The 18,288-nt window shown below is 36.9% G+C and overlaps 1 protein-coding gene across 13 annotated transcripts in view; it reads left to right on the forward strand.

Annotated features, from left to right (window-relative positions):
* UBR5 (ubiquitin protein ligase E3 component n-recognin 5) overlaps window positions 1-18,288 on the forward strand; it is an 89,359-nt gene that overhangs the window by 17,417 nt on the left and 53,654 nt on the right. For 11 of the 13 annotated variants that reach the window (XM_055800963.1, XM_055800966.1, XM_055800965.1 and 8 more), the window contains exons 2-8: window positions 2,212-2,256; window positions 2,757-2,838; window positions 3,021-3,097; window positions 3,898-4,017; window positions 7,096-7,285; window positions 9,424-9,583; window positions 16,303-16,452. In XM_055800963.1, the coding sequence (XP_055656938.1) occupies window positions 2,212-2,256; window positions 2,757-2,838; window positions 3,021-3,097; window positions 3,898-4,017; window positions 7,096-7,285; window positions 9,424-9,583; window positions 16,303-16,452 (824 nt within the window). The remainder of the gene's footprint in view (window positions 1-2,211; window positions 2,257-2,756; window positions 2,839-3,020; window positions 3,098-3,897; window positions 4,018-7,095; window positions 7,286-9,423; window positions 9,584-16,302; window positions 16,453-18,288) is intronic. The other 2 variants (XM_055800972.1, XM_055800974.1) reach the window with 1 other exon arrangement.

The following is an 18,288-nucleotide window of genomic DNA, read 5'->3' on the forward strand; positions in this document are numbered from 1 at the left end:
CTTGCTGCAGACAGACGTACTGTTTTGAGATTGATATTGCTAATAGATTCACTGAGTATGCAAGTCTTATTTTTCTGTGCATGTTTTTTCCCTATCACTACTTTTTTTTTCTTACAAATAACAAAGATTTTTTTTTTTTTTTTTAAATTGAAAAATGTCTATTTCTTCGGTAGCACTCAGCTTTTGCGACACAAAGCTCAGATAAGGAAGCTTTAAATGTTGCTCGTAGACTAGTCTAGTAACTGTCTCCAATGAAGTGCTACTTCACTTGTTGTCAGGTTTTCATATAGGCGGTGCAATGAACTTAAAGGTAGAACTTTCCTATTCTGTAATTATTACTCATGCTTGCCAGGAGCAGAAATGTTAATGGGAAACTGCTCAGGATTCCTGTGGGAAACTGTTAGGTGATATACTTAAGACATGAAACTTCAGAGATGTGTAACTTGTCATATATTATGCAGCAGATCCCCACTTGCTTTATAAAACCATCTGGTAAGCTGTGGAGTGTATGCCATTAATCTTCAGGGTTCATTCCACATTCTCCCACTGTAGTTCACTCTTGTGGGGTACCTTTCATGCAGATTGCATGTGAAGTTTGTGTTCTTTTTCCCTTTTGTGGGTTGTCTTCACAGAAACCTTATCTATGTATGTACTCTTGGACTGTGTGAAGTAGCTGTGGCTGGAAATCGGGAGTGTGAAATTGTCTACTTACAAACCAGCAGCCTGGCTTGGATAGCAAAAGGCAATTCTAAGCATGTTCACTTTCTTCCAGCTTTCCTTTCGCTGTGGTCCTTTCTTCTTGTGTTTGAAAGTTACTTCTATCAGTGTAGATTACCTTGTTTCTCAAACAGACATATATCTTTCTTTCTTTCCCTTTTTCCCTCAAGACAAGTGCTTTAGAGTGAAACTCTGTTGATAACGTTAAGACTTAGCTGTTTGGACCTCTGATCTGTATTCTTTCTCATGCTCAGGGTTTGCAAGTAACTGAAGTCTGTTGTCCATAGCAGTCTGTGTGTAGAAACTGAAGTGAAGCGAGTAAAAAGAAAGGATTTGGAGACGTGGATTCAGACAGAGAACAGTGCTGGAGTGCACGTCTTTTTGATAGGTTTAGAAAAGTGTTGCTGTGTATGGAGGAGATTTGTAGAGTGTTAGGATGAACATGGTACCAAAGTTGGGATTTTTTTTTCTTAATTAGGAAGACCTTGCATTATTTTTACAGGTTTCATCTTGATTTTATATCTTGATATAATGCGAATATTCCAAGTAACATTTGAAGCTTTTTAGGGGCTTTTTTGGCTTTCTTGTCATCTGTGGGAAGAAAGGAGCTCAAGTTTTAACTGAAATGCCTACCTTATACTATGAGAGTATCTTTACTGGCTGGAGAGGATCTTTTCTAAATGGATTAGGAATTACCTTAGAAATTACTGTGTTGGTTTCCACTTTTGGCACCATATGCTTTAAGCAGGAGTGGTCTGTGGGTTGGCCCTTTTTTGGATTCTTATGTACCATTTGGTGTGGCTGCAAAAGTGAGATGGAAGTACTTTTGGAAAAGTTCTTTCCCTTTTAGTAAAGGTGATGCTTTGCATAACCCTATATATAGTGAAGTTTCTTAGAACTGTTTCTTCTACTAGTCAAAGTTTAATTGTACGTCCCTTTTCACCCTGGCTTTTGTGCATCTGTTTCCCCTGTCTTTTCTGTTTTGGGCAACTTACTATTATATCTTTGGCTCTGATGTGCCACATACTTGGATTTCCTAGAAAATGATACTCCTGTCTGCTCTGGGATACTGTATTCAAGCTTATATGAGGAAACACAAGTGTATCTGCAGTGAAGGCTCATTGCTTCATCTGCCTATTTTGTGTATAAAGTTGTCAATGGTGGTAACAAAGCAGGAGTAGTGCTTCTTGGTAGTCACTGGCAAAATGCATAGAAATGCAAGAAAACATGGGTTTTGTGGCAAGATAGTAGATGGAAGGGTAAAACCCTAAAGTAAAAAACCTCTAAAGCCAAACCTCCAACCCAAAAACCTGATCTGAAGCTGAACACCATTCACTTCTTACATGACTCCCAACACCAAGTAGTATTTATATCGAGCTTTATTAAATGCGGTGGTAAGTTGTTCCCATAAAGTCATAAATATTCTCCTTAAGTGGATGTTGTGTATTGTGGATGTTGTCTTTCAAACAACAGCTTCATTTCTTACTGTTTCAGATTAAGAGAAGTTTCGGAAAAGCTGAACAAATATAATTTAAACAGGTAAGGCATATTGCATGCTGCTGTAAATTATTTAGGAAAGTACAGTATTTCTAATAACAAGAAGCAAATGATTGCACTGTAGATACAGCCTTAGGAAGCCTCAACAGTACTAATACTGAAGTTCAGAAATGCTTCAGGTAACACATTTCTTAGATTAGGAAGAAAATGTTAGGTTTTCAATTGTGATAAATATATTATTAAATACTCTCTTTCTTATGAAATGGCTTCTTAATTTGAATTATAACCCCTGTTGTTTATTGCTGATCAAATTAAATGAAAACTCTTACTACCATTTAAGGTTTTGTTCTACATTTCCTGTGTTTAATGACCAGAAATACATCATAGTTGCTTCAACTAATGCACATGGTTAGTCATTCTTGTATGTTTTTATATCGGTAACTGTCACTGCGCATTGTTCCTCCCGTATACCACTTGTTCTTTATTTTTTTTCAGGCTTTGAAAGTTTAATGATGTTATACATGCTTACTTTTTGTTTTTAGCCACCCCCCTTTGAATGTATTGGAACAGGCCACTATTAAACAGTGTGTGGTGGGACCAAATCATGCTGCATTTCTTCTTGAGGTAAATTACTTAAATCTGCTCAGATAACAAACTTGAAACCATACAGTTAATACTAGTTCTTCTAACAACAAGTTGATGAGCATTCTTCAGTAACTGAAGACTTGTTTTTGTTTATATTATTTTTTCTGTGCCTTGTCTTACATTTCAATTTTGGACACTTGGTTTTCTTGTTTTAAATATAGGATGGTAGAGTCTGCAGGATTGGGTTTTCAGTTCAACCAGACAGATTGGAATTGGGTAAACCTGATAATAATGATGGGTAAGAAATGCTTTCCTTCATATTAAATCATTCTTTTGAACTGGATAAGCGGCTTTGCTGCTTTTTTTGGTTTTGGTTTTTTTTGTTTGTTTTTAAACTAGATTGTCTTTGGAATGGGTACTTTGAGTAGATACATAATGGTCATGGTGATGCAGCCAAACAGCCTAGCTTGACAAACTGGTGTAGGATTAAATCATAGATGTGATTCCAAAAGAAGTGAGACAGGATCTCTTTAATGTCAAGAAACAAACCCCACCAAAAATAATCCTTGTGAAAGAAACTGTGTTAAATTGTTAAGCTTCATGTAGAATCGATTCTAAAAGTAGTCCCATCTGGAGAGGCCCACTTTCTAGACCTGTTGTCTTCAGTCCAGGTAAGTCCCCCTTAATAGGACTATTTAATGGTTCATATTTGAATGTAAACTGCTCTTAATGTCAAAGTAGCATACTCAGGCTCAGGTTTTCAGATAGAACACCTGGTGATACAATTTGTGCCTATACACTAACTGAAAATGTAGCGCAGTGGCTAACTCACTTTGCTAATTAGCTTAATATGTATTTGCAACTGTGTTGTTATGGATTGCTGACACACGTAAGATCTACTAGGCATGCTTTCCACTTTCTTTTTCCAGTGTACCTCTTAATATACAGTTAGATTAGTTTGGAATATTCCCCAAGGGTGTTGCTTAAGCTGGTATGTTACCAGACTAAGTCCCTGAGAATTTAGACCTGGGATTCCAGGTTTTGTTCGTAACCCATTTGGGATTGTTTTGTGACTGATTTACCATCTTTTACTTTCAGTTCAAAGTTGAGCAGTGGCTCAGGGGCAGGAAGGACATCCAGGCCAGGCAGGACTAGTGACTCCCCATGGTTTCTGTCTGGTTCTGAAACTCTGGGCAGACTGGCAGGCAACACCCTTGGGTAAGTTTTGATAGGATTGAGGCTGCAATCTGTTTGTTCCATATTTGAGTATATGTGTATACACATATATAAATTGTATGCAGTATGTATAAGGGAACGTATAATTACAGCAGTTGTGTAGGCAGGGTATACTAAAAAAACCTTTGATTTGGTTAAAGTAACAGATATTCAAGTGACCCTTCAGTACCTAGGATGTGGAGCGTTCTTCGTATGTATGAGAAGAATAACTTGGTTTTGGCCGTGTTGTCTTTTTTTTGAACATTTTTTAGTTCCTTGATTTTGAAAAGCAATTTTTTAGAGGGACACTATCAATTTAAACCATGATAGGCTAGCAGCATAAAGTGAGTGCATTTATGCAGGAAAAGTCTTCATTATTTATGTTTGCAGACCTTTGTGTGCTCAGTTTTATTGTGCCTTCCTCTCCTCTGCCCCAAGTAATGAGAGTTGTTTTGTTAGTTGGGATCTTATACATAGTAATAGGAAGGGAACATTTGGAAGAGGTTGTCACTCAGAACCTTTAAAATAGTACTGTGTGCTAAATGTACTAAACAGATTCAGGTTTTTTATCATTAGCTTTGAAGTTGATGGTGTCCCTTTATATAGCAATGTAAACTAATCTTTATTACCTAATTACAGCGACCTCTTCATTATATGCTTTTGTAAGACTTGTTGAACGGTGCTGCTTCCTAAGGTTACTAAATGTAATAAGGAGAATTGCATTTACAAACTGTGGTTTCTGCATCTGAACGATTTGTTAAGAGGGAGGAGCTACAGCTTTTGCACAAAAGTATTTTTGTAGTTTGTTACCAAACAAACCAATTTCAGCTGGGGCTTAGTTGCATGAAAGATAATCCACCCCCTTACCCACCCCTTCCCCCCCCCCCCCCCCCCCCCCAGCTTTCTGTGAAAACTTTGTGCATCTGAACCTAAAATCCACGTGATAAACTTTAAAGGCAAACTGGTATTGTCACGTTTAAAAAGTTACTATGGAAAGTGTAAGACAAGTGTAAGACTTCTCCCCTGCCCCCCCTTGTAATTTTTACATGAGCATAACCAATTAAAATTGGTTGAACCAATGTGCTTAGGAGATCAACCCTGAAGAATTCCTAATTTCTTCCCTAGCATGTTTCAGAACTAGGTGGTTGAAGGTCAACTGAACTAGTAGGGCAGCAGTAGACATTGTAACTGTTCTGTTAAATTAAGGGAATACTTAATAAACTTGAGTCTAAAAAACATTCAAACTGTTGAAGCCCTTGGATTAGATCACTGGATTTAGAAAATTTCTAGCATGCTGGTGGGCAGTGGAGAGATCTGGAAAACAAGTAGGCGAGCAGAAAGAGTTCCGTTCTGTATTAATACTTACTCTAGGTTTAGACTGCTATTAAGGAATAGCTGTGCCCTGTGCCCTTATGATTTTTTTTTTCTCTATAACAGGACCAAGTTAGGACACACTTGGACTATTTAAATTATTATATGAATAGAAATGGTTTTAACTGTTAATGTCTTAAGTCTGTGGTTGATAGTTCATAACTTGAAGTGGAAAACGCTTCTGTAATAAGTATTGAAGTCTAATATGTAACCTTTTCTTTAAACCCACATCTTCCCTGCTGAGAGTTGAATTGAGAATTGTTGTGTAGGAAGAATTTGACTTCCCCTCAGCCCCCTTCCCACCTTTAGAAAGAGATTAACTGTCTTATTTAAAATGTCACATTCTTTCGTTCGGGTTTGTTCCCCCCCTCCCTTTTCAGTATTATTTTTTTTTTTAGGGCTCTTTTTCTAACTCATGAGACAAGACTTTTCTCAAAGCCATTCTTGAATTGTATTTTATCTTGTCATTGTCTGTGTGGTTGCTGGCTAGAATCCTGAAAATGTAGATGGCCTCTGTGATAGGGCCTCGTCTTAGGCAGAAACTTGAGTTATTCTGTGAATGCATGGTCTTGTCAGGAGAAAAAACAAACCCAACCAACCAGCAACAACAGAAAAAGTATCTTAGTCATCATCTTAAACCATAAAATGTTAGGTAAATATTGTTACTCAATTAGATTTTATAACTACATGTGGTATACTTTTGCCATGAATTTATTAGATACTGTTTCAGAGAACATGCTCTGTTTTCTTTTTACTTGAAGTGTTTTTCTTCTTGAAGGGAAATTGAGGTTTAGGGTGGTTGAGAGCAGGAAAGTTCTGCTAATACTGATAGCAATAATACCACGTCCAGTGTCATTTAAGGTAGATTTGTACAAGGAAGTGTAGTTAACCTTGAAGAACAAACTAGAGTCTTTTAGCCTTTCATGACAACTGCAGTATCTAGTCTTACGTGCAAATAGATTCAGTTGACACAGTTCTGTTGTGTTAACATTAGTGGAAGGCTGTAAAGGTGGTGAGTTGTCTGTTTCTACATATCACTGCCTTTTTAGTCCCTTGTTTTGGTACTGACCATAGAAATGAAGAAACTGTTCTAGGCATGTTTTTGCAATGTATACAGTTGATGTTGATTGCTCCGATAGGAGTAGGTCCAGAGTAGAGTATCTCTTGAAGACCATCTATGAGGATCAGAGAATTATCTAGTGTAAGATTTATTTTGCAGTAGATTACTTGATTTTTCCAGTGTAATCTTAAGAAATTTCTTAATGTAAATCAAGTCTCTGAAAGTTTAGAAGACCCTCTGTCAAACAGAGATCACTGACCGTGAAGCTGCTGCATATGTGCTTTTATAGTAGGAAGTTAACAGTTGAGTGTTAGATGTTATGCTTCTGATACTGTTGCTTTTAGAAACTCTGGGAATTGGTGCGTGCACGTATTTATGTATGTATACACCCACACAACTATATGAGTAGGAAAGTGTGCAATGTCCACTTGGAGTCCTGTTTTGTAATCCTTTTGTGTAATTCAGAACTTTAGCAATTGCCTGCTGCTCTTGTTCTTACTGGTTTTGAGAGATACTTTCATACTGTTTGTCTATGAAGTCAATCTGCAGTATTTTTCAGGAACTGTCTACAAGTTGTTATTAATAAAACTAAAGACTTAGCTCTTGAAGTATGCTGTAATATATATAAAAAAAAAATCTAAATTTTTTAGAAGTCGCTGGAGTTCAGGGGTTGGTGGAAGTGGAGGAGGATCTTCTGGTAGATCATCTGCTGGAGCTCGAGATTCTCGAAGGCAGACCAGAGTTATACGCACAGGACGTGATAGAGGATCTGGGCTGCTGGGGAGTCAACCACAACCAGTGATTCCAGCATCAGTCATTCCAGAGGAACTCATTTCACAGGTATGTGAGCTGGAAACCGCTTGTTGCCAAAAACCTGGAGAGCTTCTCATAGCATGTGAACAGGAATGTGTTGTAATAGTAGTTCATTTTCTTCAAGGAGTAATGGCATATAATTGAAAAGATTGACTTTCTCTAGTTGAATTGCTTTTATTCTTAAATGCGTAGTGTGCATGATAGACTTTTTTGGATTCTAGAAGTTTTGTTTCCCAAACTTCTACTAAGATGAGGTATGTGTTTAATCTAGATGAGGAATGTCATGCATTGTTCATTTGCAGATGGAAGATTTGGTGAGAGAAAAAAGGTACTTTAGAATCATATTAAGCACGTAGCTAATAAAGTTAAGTTTCTTGAAGGAGTATAAGGAAGAGGGGCAGGTTGACTTTTTTTTTTCTTTGATAAGAAGCGATCCATTTTAGATTTAAATGGAAGACATTAAATATACTTCAAAACACTAATTTTTTCTTCACAGACACCTCTACTTAATTTGTAACTGATGAATGTTGGGTATAAATTGCTCTGCTTTTGCCTCTTAATGCACTAAAGCCTGAATAAACTGATGGACTTTGCATTGTGTGATTTAAGTGGAGTTTGTTAGGACTTTTTCTCCATGATTGAAGAAAGGAATACATTCAAATTATGTGAATAGTTAATGCATTTTAATTATTAGTTCAAAACAAGTTGCTGGTCTACATTTGGAATACAGCTGTCAGTTGCTAGGCCAAAGATAATCTGCCTGCATACTTTGAATGGCCTGTATCATGACTGGCACAAGATAGGAGCTAGCAGGCAAGGTATCTACAGACACACGAGTAACAGGCTGGTTTCTAGTTCCTTTTTGAATTCAAAACGCAGTAAAAGCTGGGAGCTTCTGCCATCACAGAGGTAAGATACTGGAGGTGTTGGTTACTCTGAAGTTAGCTTTGCTTTCAGAAGGTGGTTTGGTTAGATGACCTCTTGTCTCTTCCGACTGTGGAGTGGTGGGGTTGTTCACCTCCAGGATTTTTTGTGTTTACTGATGTCCTTGATATTTTACATGAAATAGAAAACCAGACTAATATCCCTTGGTTCAGAGAGTTCAGTTCTGTACTCTTAGTGTATGGTTTGTTGGTGATGACTTATCACAGCAAGGGAAGCAAAGTTCTTTTGCATGTTTTTTTGTTTTGTTGTTGTTTTTTTAATAGCATACTTTAAAACAGAAGGTACCATTTTAGGGTAATGTTTTTGGGGTAACTCTAAAGCAGATCGATAGAACAGAGCTTCACAGATGGTCTGTGTAGTATAGATTCTATTGTGTCTTGACAATCTGTAAACTTCTGGCATAGAATATTATGACAAAAAGTTTACCTTTTGTGTGCTGTTAAAATGTCCCTTTCTTTTGCGTGTCAACGGACAACATTAATTGGTGTCTCATTTTTACTGTGTTATGAAAACATTCAGTACTGGTTTCTTACCTTCTTCACACAGTTTGTCATCTTCCAGAACTCTCGACCTTCTCTGGCATTCAGTAGAGGGTGGTCTGTCTGGAAGAACAAAATGCTCCAAGTTGTAGGCTTAATGGAATAGACAGAATACTTCTGGTTTTTGTAAATTCATTGCATCTGTTTAACATTTGGAAAGGTTTTTTCTGCAAATGCAGAATGTTTTGTTGCAGAAACTGCTGAAGATAAACCTGTAGAAACAAAATGATGAGGAAGACAAGGAAGTAAGGTGGTTACATGTTGCAGGGTAGTGGAAAGAGAAACCAGTGTCAGAAAGACAGGGATTGAGGTGTAGTTTTGGAACAACAGTTGGTTGCAAAACTGTTGATTGACACAGTAAGTTTAAACACTTTTATAGAAACATGTGGAACGTGCTCAAAACCAGATTTTCTTATCTTTTAATGACAGTATTAAGCATTTCAGGAATTAGATTCTAAGATTCCATTAGGAAATTCAGCACCCAAGTTGGAATTTAGTGGCCTAATGTGAACTGAGAGAAGGCTGACTGTCTAGTACAAGATACTGTGGAAAATCTATGTGAACCTTTGTCTGTATGTACTGTGATTGACTTTTCTATTTTATTACTTATTTTAGAATTAAACATTCTTATGAATGGTGGTTGGTGAGCTGAAAATAACCAAATACACTCTGCTCTTACAGGCACAAGTCGTTTTACAAGGAAAGTCCAGAAGTATTATTATTCGGGAACTTCAGCGAACAAATCTTGATGTAAACCTTGCTGTAAATAATTTGTTGAGTCGTGATGATGAAGATGGAGATGATGGGGATGACACAGCAAGTGAATCGTATCTTCCTGGAGGTCTGTATCTGCAGCTTTTGATAAGAAATTGCCAATATGTGCTTATTTTTTTGTATTTAAGCACTGACAGTGTGCTCTGTGCTGTGCAAGGTAGGCAGTGAAGACAGATCTTGCTTATAGGAGCAAAGTCTAAACACATACAAACAAAGGTTCACTGGGACGCCTTGAGGGATTAGGTTAGGCATTGAAGAATAACTGTTGACCCTGTTCATGGGTGGCATGAAAGTTATTTTTTTAGGATCCCAGGGTTTGTAACATCAGCATTACTTAATGTCTGTATTTGCTGCTCAGTGAGATGCTGAGACTGCTGTATGGCTTGCTTATAAAAGCTAATTCTAAAACCTTCTAGGGGCTTGCATGGTTTTTACTACTAGCATATACTCTTTTAAGTTTCAGGAGTTTTTAGACCAAAAGTTGTAAAGCTTTTTTAATCAAAATGCCTCAAATAAAGGCAAAACAGCTTACAGTTGTTACAGTTAGATTGAGAATTTATTCTTCATCTCAAGTTCCCTTCAGATGCTGTAGTATTCTGGCTGCACTGGTAAAATGCTGTAATGGAAGCCCAGTTAATTCTGAAATATTGTCTGTCCCACACAATTGCTTTTTATAAAAGACTTTAAGTCATCTTTTGCATTGGCTAAATAATTTAGGTAGTCTTTTCTTGCTGAGCAAACATATTTGAAAACACAGCAGCCAAATCTGATGTCTGTGTTAGGTGCACTGCATGAAAAGAACACATCTAAACTCTGACTACATATTAGCTTTTCTTTCTGTGTGTCAAAATGACATTTTGATATTTTTCTAATAAATGGGGTTTTTTTTCTGCTCATCTGGTTCACCAGGAAGGTTCATGGGCTTCCTCCATCTTTATCTTGTCAATCATGTGATTAGACAAAAGTGGGTTTTTTTGTTCTGCAGCAAAGGCTTTGTGTTTCATTTTGCCTCTTGTAGTTTTAGTTGCATCTGTCAAGCTTCTTTATTTTGCTGTAGAATCGAGAATCCTCTGGTGAAAGGGGTGAAAAATCCTTAATCTGAGTCTCGTTTTTTAATGATCAGCTCAATAGCATTAGACAGATGCATTGGAGAAAGTAAATTCTTCTAGCTTTTTCCAAGTATTCAAAGCAGGAGTTCTTACTTTAAGCATACCTAAATGCATTCCTCCAGAACTGGCCTTCAGAAGATAAATCACTGTTAGTAATGATTTACAGCAGTTCTTTTTAACCATACTAACCAGCTTTCTACAGTATTAACTATTCTCCTAATAGCTCTTGAGATCGTAAGGATCAGTTAATGGGGGTTGCCTGACAACCCATGACTGGTAACTTTTATTTGAAGGTGCCAGCGCTGCAGTCTGTGAGTCTTTTGTATTTTAGATAGGTTAAAGTAGAATGTAGTTTTGCTGTCTTCACTAGCTGTCCAGCAAACAGTTTTGTCATTGGCTTAATTTGTAAAGCTTTTCCCCTGTTTAGACTAATTATAGATATAAGGGATTGCAACCTCCTAATACCAGTATTTTTTTCCCCAGAGAAACTGTATAACTCTTCCCCAGTTCTTGTTGAAAAAGATGTGGAAATGACAACTGAAATGAACTTGATATGTTTTAACTCCAGTCGTTAAAGATGTAGTTCACAATTTGTGGAACATGCTAAGCCGTCTCTGTCTCATTTCAGTTTTATGGGCAAAAATAAGTTTGTTGCATAGAAAATAATTAATTTGATATCTGAATGTGATCAAAGCAGTAGGAAAAGTCTAGCTGAGCACTAGTCAGTGCTGTCATGATTCTACTATTGGTACATTAAATAGTAAAAATTGCCAGTCCTTGCTTGTGTCCTATAACCATGCAGGCTAGTTTTCAGGAAAACCTGATGGCCAGAGAAATTGCCTATAGATCTCTGGAAAAATACCAACATTCTGTCCTTCAGAACTATGTAGAACCTTTTTTTTAAAAGTCTTTTGCTCTAGAAGCTTTGCACCACTCTTCTTTCACCTATCATCTTGCCTCTGGATGCTCTTTTGGAACTGTAGCATCAGAATTCATAAAAGAGAACACTAGATAACTGATAAATGCTATATGTATTCAATTCTTCGTCAGGTTTTTATGAATTATTCTGAAAGATAAAGAACTTCTACCTTTTTTTTTTCCTTCTTTTTTTTTTTTAATTATGTCAAATTATACTTCAAACCTTTTTGATTTTGTTCCTTCCAAGCACAAAAAAAGTAAATGATAAGAATGCTTTTGCCTCAGAACATTTTGATTATAAGCATATGCTAAGTTTTACTTTCTCCTTTCTGCATGAGTAGTGCTTTGTGGCCCTTAAATTTAGGGGTTACTCCTCTAAGCCTTCCAAGACAGAGAAGCTTTTTTAGAATCACTGAGAGTAAAGTACATGTGATTTTAAAAGTAAAAATAAAATTTAAAAAGTTAAGGTACTTTCCAACCACTGTGAAATTAATAAATTCTTGTTCAATACATCATAGTTTCATGAATGTATCAGTTGTGATAATTCCAGTTAGTATTGTAAAGGTTATGCATCTGAATTTTTTTAAGGAAACAAAACCCACGTCTCTGTTTTTCCTAAATTTTGCAAAATGTCAAGTGAAGAGCAGAACTTTACTTTTCTGTGCAGATTGCCTTCAGTAAGTCTCTCTTAGAAATTTATTTTTGGACCCTTACGTATTTTGATTTTGACTTCTCTAATCTAGTCCCGTTTCTTTTGTTTTATGATAATTAGCAGGCAGGAATGTGGTTTCATTTGATGTATAACAAGTACATAAGGAAAATAATCAAGGTAAAAACTACACAGAACAAGATCATTGAGCATAGAAAAGACTTGAATGTCTGTGGATTAATTTTCCAGCTCATATCAACTAGTATTAGAGGCTGCTTCTGGATTTTATGTTGTGTTAATCTTCTGTATAGAGATTCTGTATAACTTAAAATTGTTGTTTGTATAGTTGAGACGTGTGCATGTTTGCTCAGTTAAGTTCTGCATGATACAGTGGGCTCTTGCTAGTGGGATTTGCGAAATGTGGGTTTGCAAACATCCAGATTGCCTTAGATGCTGGAATTGAGATAAGCTTGTTTAAAAATATTTTTTTTTTTTTAAGTAGAGAAGAGAGACAAGCTGGTTGCAGCAGTACTTAATTGTATTGGCTTGAAGTGAGAGGAGATGTGAACCGGAGCATGGTGTAGGATAGTTCAGTGGCTTGCTTTTTAGGGAAAGCAATTAGGTGTATGGTTTTTCTGTGCTTTTGTTGGTGCGCTGCTTTTTTTTTTTTTTTTAAGATGAACTTCAGGTTGGGTAATATTTTGCCCAAAAACCTGAATCAATTCAAGAAATGAATTCTGGAGTTCTGTTTCAGTTTGGTTCCCTAGGAAACCAACATACATGTTTCTCTCCCTTCACTGTCAGAGTTGTGCCCATTTAATCTGAACTTGAAAGAGGTGGAGATACTGAAGACATTGAATTCTTGATTATTTAATAAAAATATGCAGCTGAGAAGAGGGAGAGAACTTACGATTGCTCTCTTAAGGGAAAAGGCTTAATGTGTGCTCAGCTAGAGATGGGAAGTGATCTAGGCAACACCTTCAGTTAATGAATCCAGTGATTATGCCATGCATAGAGCTATTGAAAATAAAAATTTTCTCAGTACTTGAATTGGTGCTTATGTGCATACTGAAAATAGTTGGGTTTTTTTAGTGTGTGTGTGTATGTGTGTGTGTTTGTTGGTGTCTCCCCCTGTCTGCCCCGTGTTGGGATATTTTCAAGGGTATTTACAAGCGAATCGTAGGTATTTTCTTACCTAAATAGGTTGATGAGAATTATCACATCTAAATACGAAGGGTGTGGTCTGATTCTGGTCTAACACAGCACAAGAGATTAACGATACCATCCCATGGGATTTTTCTGAAGAACAGGAAAATAAAGTCATAGAGAATGTTTTTTTTTTTTCCCCTGGATTTTTAAACTGGATGTAGCCTTGTGGTATCTGTGTTTTCACAGCACTAAAAAAAAATTACAGTGATGTTTGAAGGGGAGAGGATTTGGCTTCTATCCTTACTGGTTTTAGCACCTTTGTTTGCTGGTATGGGAAATGAAAGAAGGGGGGTCTCTTGCAGAAATATTGGAATAAAATTAAAATCTGATTTGAAGCTGAAATAAGAAAGTAAGAAAAGGCTTAATTTCCTCACTCACCTTAATGCACGTTTAGCCAAAACAACATAGTTTTGGTTTTTAAGTCTGATGGCTTGAATTTTTACTTTCCTTTTTGGAAACACAACTAAACTCAGCACGCCTAGCATGGTGCAAGGTGGTGTGTGTGTGACAAGTTAGTATATATTTTCTGTCAAGAGAATTTCTGGCTTAGTTTACCTTGAAAAAAACATACTGTCTGTTTTGAATGAGGCTGGAGAGTTCTTTTCTGTACTGGCCTGTCCTGTTCCTAAAAAGAGATCAATTTTTTTTGCAGTTTTCGGCTGGATAGTGACCCCAAAAAATGAGAACGAGTTGCTAGACTGTAGAGAGGTTGGCATTTACCTAGGAAGAGATGGTTGTCGTGGGTGCGGGAGGAGGGAAGAAGAGCAGCAGCATGTGAATATTGGGAGATAGAACAGAGTCTGAGCTGTGTTTCCAGCTCTGGAAGTCTGATACTTGGAAGTTGACACTCTTAAGGTGAGGTGTACTGCTGCTTTACCATTGCAGAAAGCCAGCGGAAAACAGTGAAGTAGCAGGCAGGATAAAGCAACTCTGATCTGAAGTTTGGCAAACAGGCTCTGTCTTACTAAAAGTCAGATTTTTTTTTTTTTTCACTAGGATTTCCAAGCAGTCTGTAAAGTATGACTTCCTAAAACGTACTGCGTGAACCATTGAGTCCCAAATGCTGTGCTTTCAGAAGCTTTCAGAATACACTTGAATGGATTACTTACTTAATGTAGAAAGTGTTTGTGCAGGTCTTTGCTTGCTTTGAAAGCCACAGCACTCACTAGTTACAGTGCTGTTTTTCTGGGGACAGCTGGTAGTAACTGGTGTGTATTACATTTCCTGGAGGTGAGAGTTTAGAAGTTTAACGATGAATATTCTGATGTGCATGTATCTGAGTAACAGTTTGAATAAATGCAACTGTTAAGTGAATTGATACTGGCTGTAAGTGTGGACTTCTGGTTTCTTTTCAGTTTTTGTATATCCTCTCCTTTGTGTGTCAGTCTGTCCCGCCATCCCCTCTGCCTTTCATTCCAGACACTGAGAAAAAGACCCACAATAATCAGTTCCTACTGTTAAGAATGCTTTAATTTAACTTCAAACCTTGATTTCTAGCCACCATTTTGTTTTATGCCTACGATGACATAGAGGCTGAGAATTGGATGTGGTGTAATTGTATGTGCTACTCTTGTGTTTCCTGAAGGGATTCTTGTGTATAGCCTTGTGTTAGCTTCACAAGTGGTTTAAGCAGGATGAGGTGGTCCTGCTGCCAGAAAGAGCTATCTTCACATTCCCTTGCATGGTGGTGAGGTTTGTGTGCCTGCATGGGTTAGCTGAAACCTCATTTGGGGAGCCTGATTTTTTTAGTCACATTTGCTTGCAAATTTGGGATGGGGCAGAACTGTCTCTTTTGGCAGCAGTAGGGTTCAGTCTGTTTTGTTGCAGATGGTGAGGCACCACCTTTGGGGCTCTGTTCGACTACCCAGTAAAGTCAGTCTGAAGATTGCTTCCCACCTTACTTCTGTACCCTATGAAGTACCGTTTCAAGCCAGATGAATGCGCTACTTTGTAGATTCAGAAATCCCACTTTGCCTGAAGGAGGTGCCTGCCACAGGGACCAAGGAGAAAAGTAGGACTGTCTCTGTAGCAGCAAGATGCTAGTCAAGTTTAGTCATCTTGTCAGTCCATGTTGCTGGACTTCAATAAATTAGGTGAATTTTCAGTAGCCTCTTGTGTGTGTGGGTAGTAGCTATAGTTTAGTAAATAGAAGGAGATTGTTTTATACTTCAACAATGATCAGTACTTCAGAGAAACTCAAGTTTTCTAACAGAGAAGCTAGTGCAGTCACGGTATTTAAGTGTCATTGTTTTGGTGTTTGGTTGGTTTTTTTTAAACTGCATGGCTTTAAAAATGATGCTTTTTCCAGATAAATGTTGTTCTTAATGTAGCTGTCATTTAAAGCTTTGTACTGAGAGCTGCAAGCTACTAGCCTGTGAATTAAACCAGTATGTCATTCTGTGAAAGAAATGTTCCGTGGAGAAATGTACATTCTTTGACATCAAAGATGTGGGTTTGTGAAGGGTAGCTTTCACCATCAGCCCTCCCTTAATTCAAAGTCATCTTTGGAGTTCTGCATTACGTGCATGACCGTGTGTGCACATGTATGTATATGTATCTATCTTATGCTAGCACTTAGTTCTTTCAAGTTACAGGCTAAAGTTTGAATTTCTGGGTTACAGAAAAACGTGTTTTGGGCAAGTCTTGTTTGGGAAATGTAGTTAGGTAAGTGACAGAGCAGCAGTTCTTGTAGGGAAACTGGTTTTGTTCATTAGTCTACCAAGCTTGATTGTAAATGTGGTTGCATAGGAGGCACATGAGTTTGCACTGGTGAATCTGAAGAGCAGAAATTCAATTAATAGATAGGATTTTTTTGCTTTGATATTTGTTTAGTTGATGGTCTCTCTAGCTGATGTTTTAAGTAGCTGATTATTCACTTAAGACCCTTGTCTCCTCTTATAGAGGATCTTATGTCTCTTCTGGATGCTGACATACATTCTGCTCACCCAAGTGTCATTATTGATGCTGATGCTATGTTTTCAGAAGATATTAGTTACTTTGGTTATCCATCCTTTCGGCGCTCATCACTTTCCAGGCTAGGCTCATCCAGAGGTAATTTTGCACATTTTTTCTTTGTAATAAGTAGTTTGCTGTGGAAAAAGTTAGTGGTAGTACATACTGGTGCTTGAGATTCTGATTTAATGTGAAAGTAGACTGTGATATGTTTTCAAATGTAGAGTAGACAAATAGACTGTTACTCATCAAAATTATTAATGAATTCTGAATATTAGCAGGTAAGTTCTGCAAGAGCCTTGATAATCATGTATTTTAAATCTCATTGTTGATCATTGGTGTTTCAAGGTGTTATAAAATTTTTGCATGTTAAGTTTGTTTTAAACTGTAGTGTAAGTACCTACTAATACATAAATTGCATTACAAATATTTAATTTGGCTCAAAAATGAGTAACAATTGATGACATGCAGCATTCTTAATTTTTTTTTCCTCCTTTCTTTTGGGTTGCTCTTTGTTCACTCTTCTTCACATTTCCTTAATTGTTCCATGACAGAAGTTACCTTTATGGTATGGGGAACTTAAAATACTAAGGAGGGACAAGAAATGTAAATTTTACCTTTTTGGAAGCATTTTTGTAGTTGGATAAGGAGAACTATTGGCAGCTGATAAAAAAACTTCCTTGAGCAGTGTTAAGGCATTTTACTTCCCCCTCCCCTCCCCCCCCCCAGTGTATTACACTTAAAAGATTTGTAACAGACCACGCAGCAATTTCCTATCTTTTTGAAGCTGTTGCGCAAATGCCTAGAGTATTTCCAAACTGTTAATCCAACCTCTGCTGTGATTGTTTGTTCAGTACAGTTTTGTTGCCTTTCATGAACATGTTTTAGTATATTAATTGCTGAACACATAAGTTCCTGTTACAAAACTGTTAGTCAAGGGTCAGTGTGATGTTTGATAGGAAGTAAGTGCAGTACTTTACGAAATACATCAGTAGGACAAGCTGTCTTGTTTGGCTTATGTAAAAAGGTTCCCATTTGTCTAATACAGCAAAAGACCCAAGACTTGGCATAATTTCTTGAAACTATTCTATATTGTGGTCATCTCATACATACAATTCCAGTTGATTTTTGTGAGCATAAGTGAAGTACTTAATAGGTTAAATGCATTATGTGCATGTACGAATATTCAGCATCTGACGTAACTCCTTCTAAATTACTCCTTTTTTTTCCTTTTCTAAGGTTATTCTATATAAGACGTTACCACGAATTTTATATTCCTTATTTTCCATGCATAGTTGACTCTTGGAAAGTTAGTTTGATTACCTGATTTAAAAAATTTATCTGCATGAGCGAACTGCAGAGTACTGGCTTTAGACAGTTTGTAGGCCAATTGGAGGGGAAGCATTTTGGTAAGGAACATTTTCCTACAAGGATCCTTTTTAAAACTTGTCTGACTCTTGAAAAAGTTTTCATTTGATCTACTCAAAACAGATACACTTTAATTTAATAAATCCAGTCCTATGGAATATTGCTTTAAACAAAAGGGGTTGGATTATCAAACATATACAAGGCCTTTTTTTAATGCTTGCTTTCTTTAACCTTTTCCAGTTACTGGGGTTTTTGGGAAAGTTGTTATGAAACTCTCTAATAAATACTCTTTTTTGGCTTGCATAAAGATATCTAACAGACTCTATAGACTTTAATCTTTATGTTCTTTTTGTTGTTGTTGTTGTTACTACTTTGATAAAACGATACTGCAAAACTCTGAATATTGTACTATAAAATTTTAAATTGCAATGTTAAATGTATTTGGCCTCTTACGATGTAAGTGAAAATGCTTTAGCACTTTTTTGTAGTGCACAAAACTGTAAGACTTCTTTATTTCTGGCTTATTTTTATGTTTAGTAATTCTAAAGTATGTATGCTTGAAAGGGT

This window comes from Falco peregrinus, chromosome 3, assembly GCF_023634155.1.
Source record: "Falco peregrinus isolate bFalPer1 chromosome 3, bFalPer1.pri, whole genome shotgun sequence".
In the NCBI taxonomy this organism is placed as follows: Eukaryota; Metazoa; Chordata; class Aves; order Falconiformes; family Falconidae; genus Falco; species Falco peregrinus.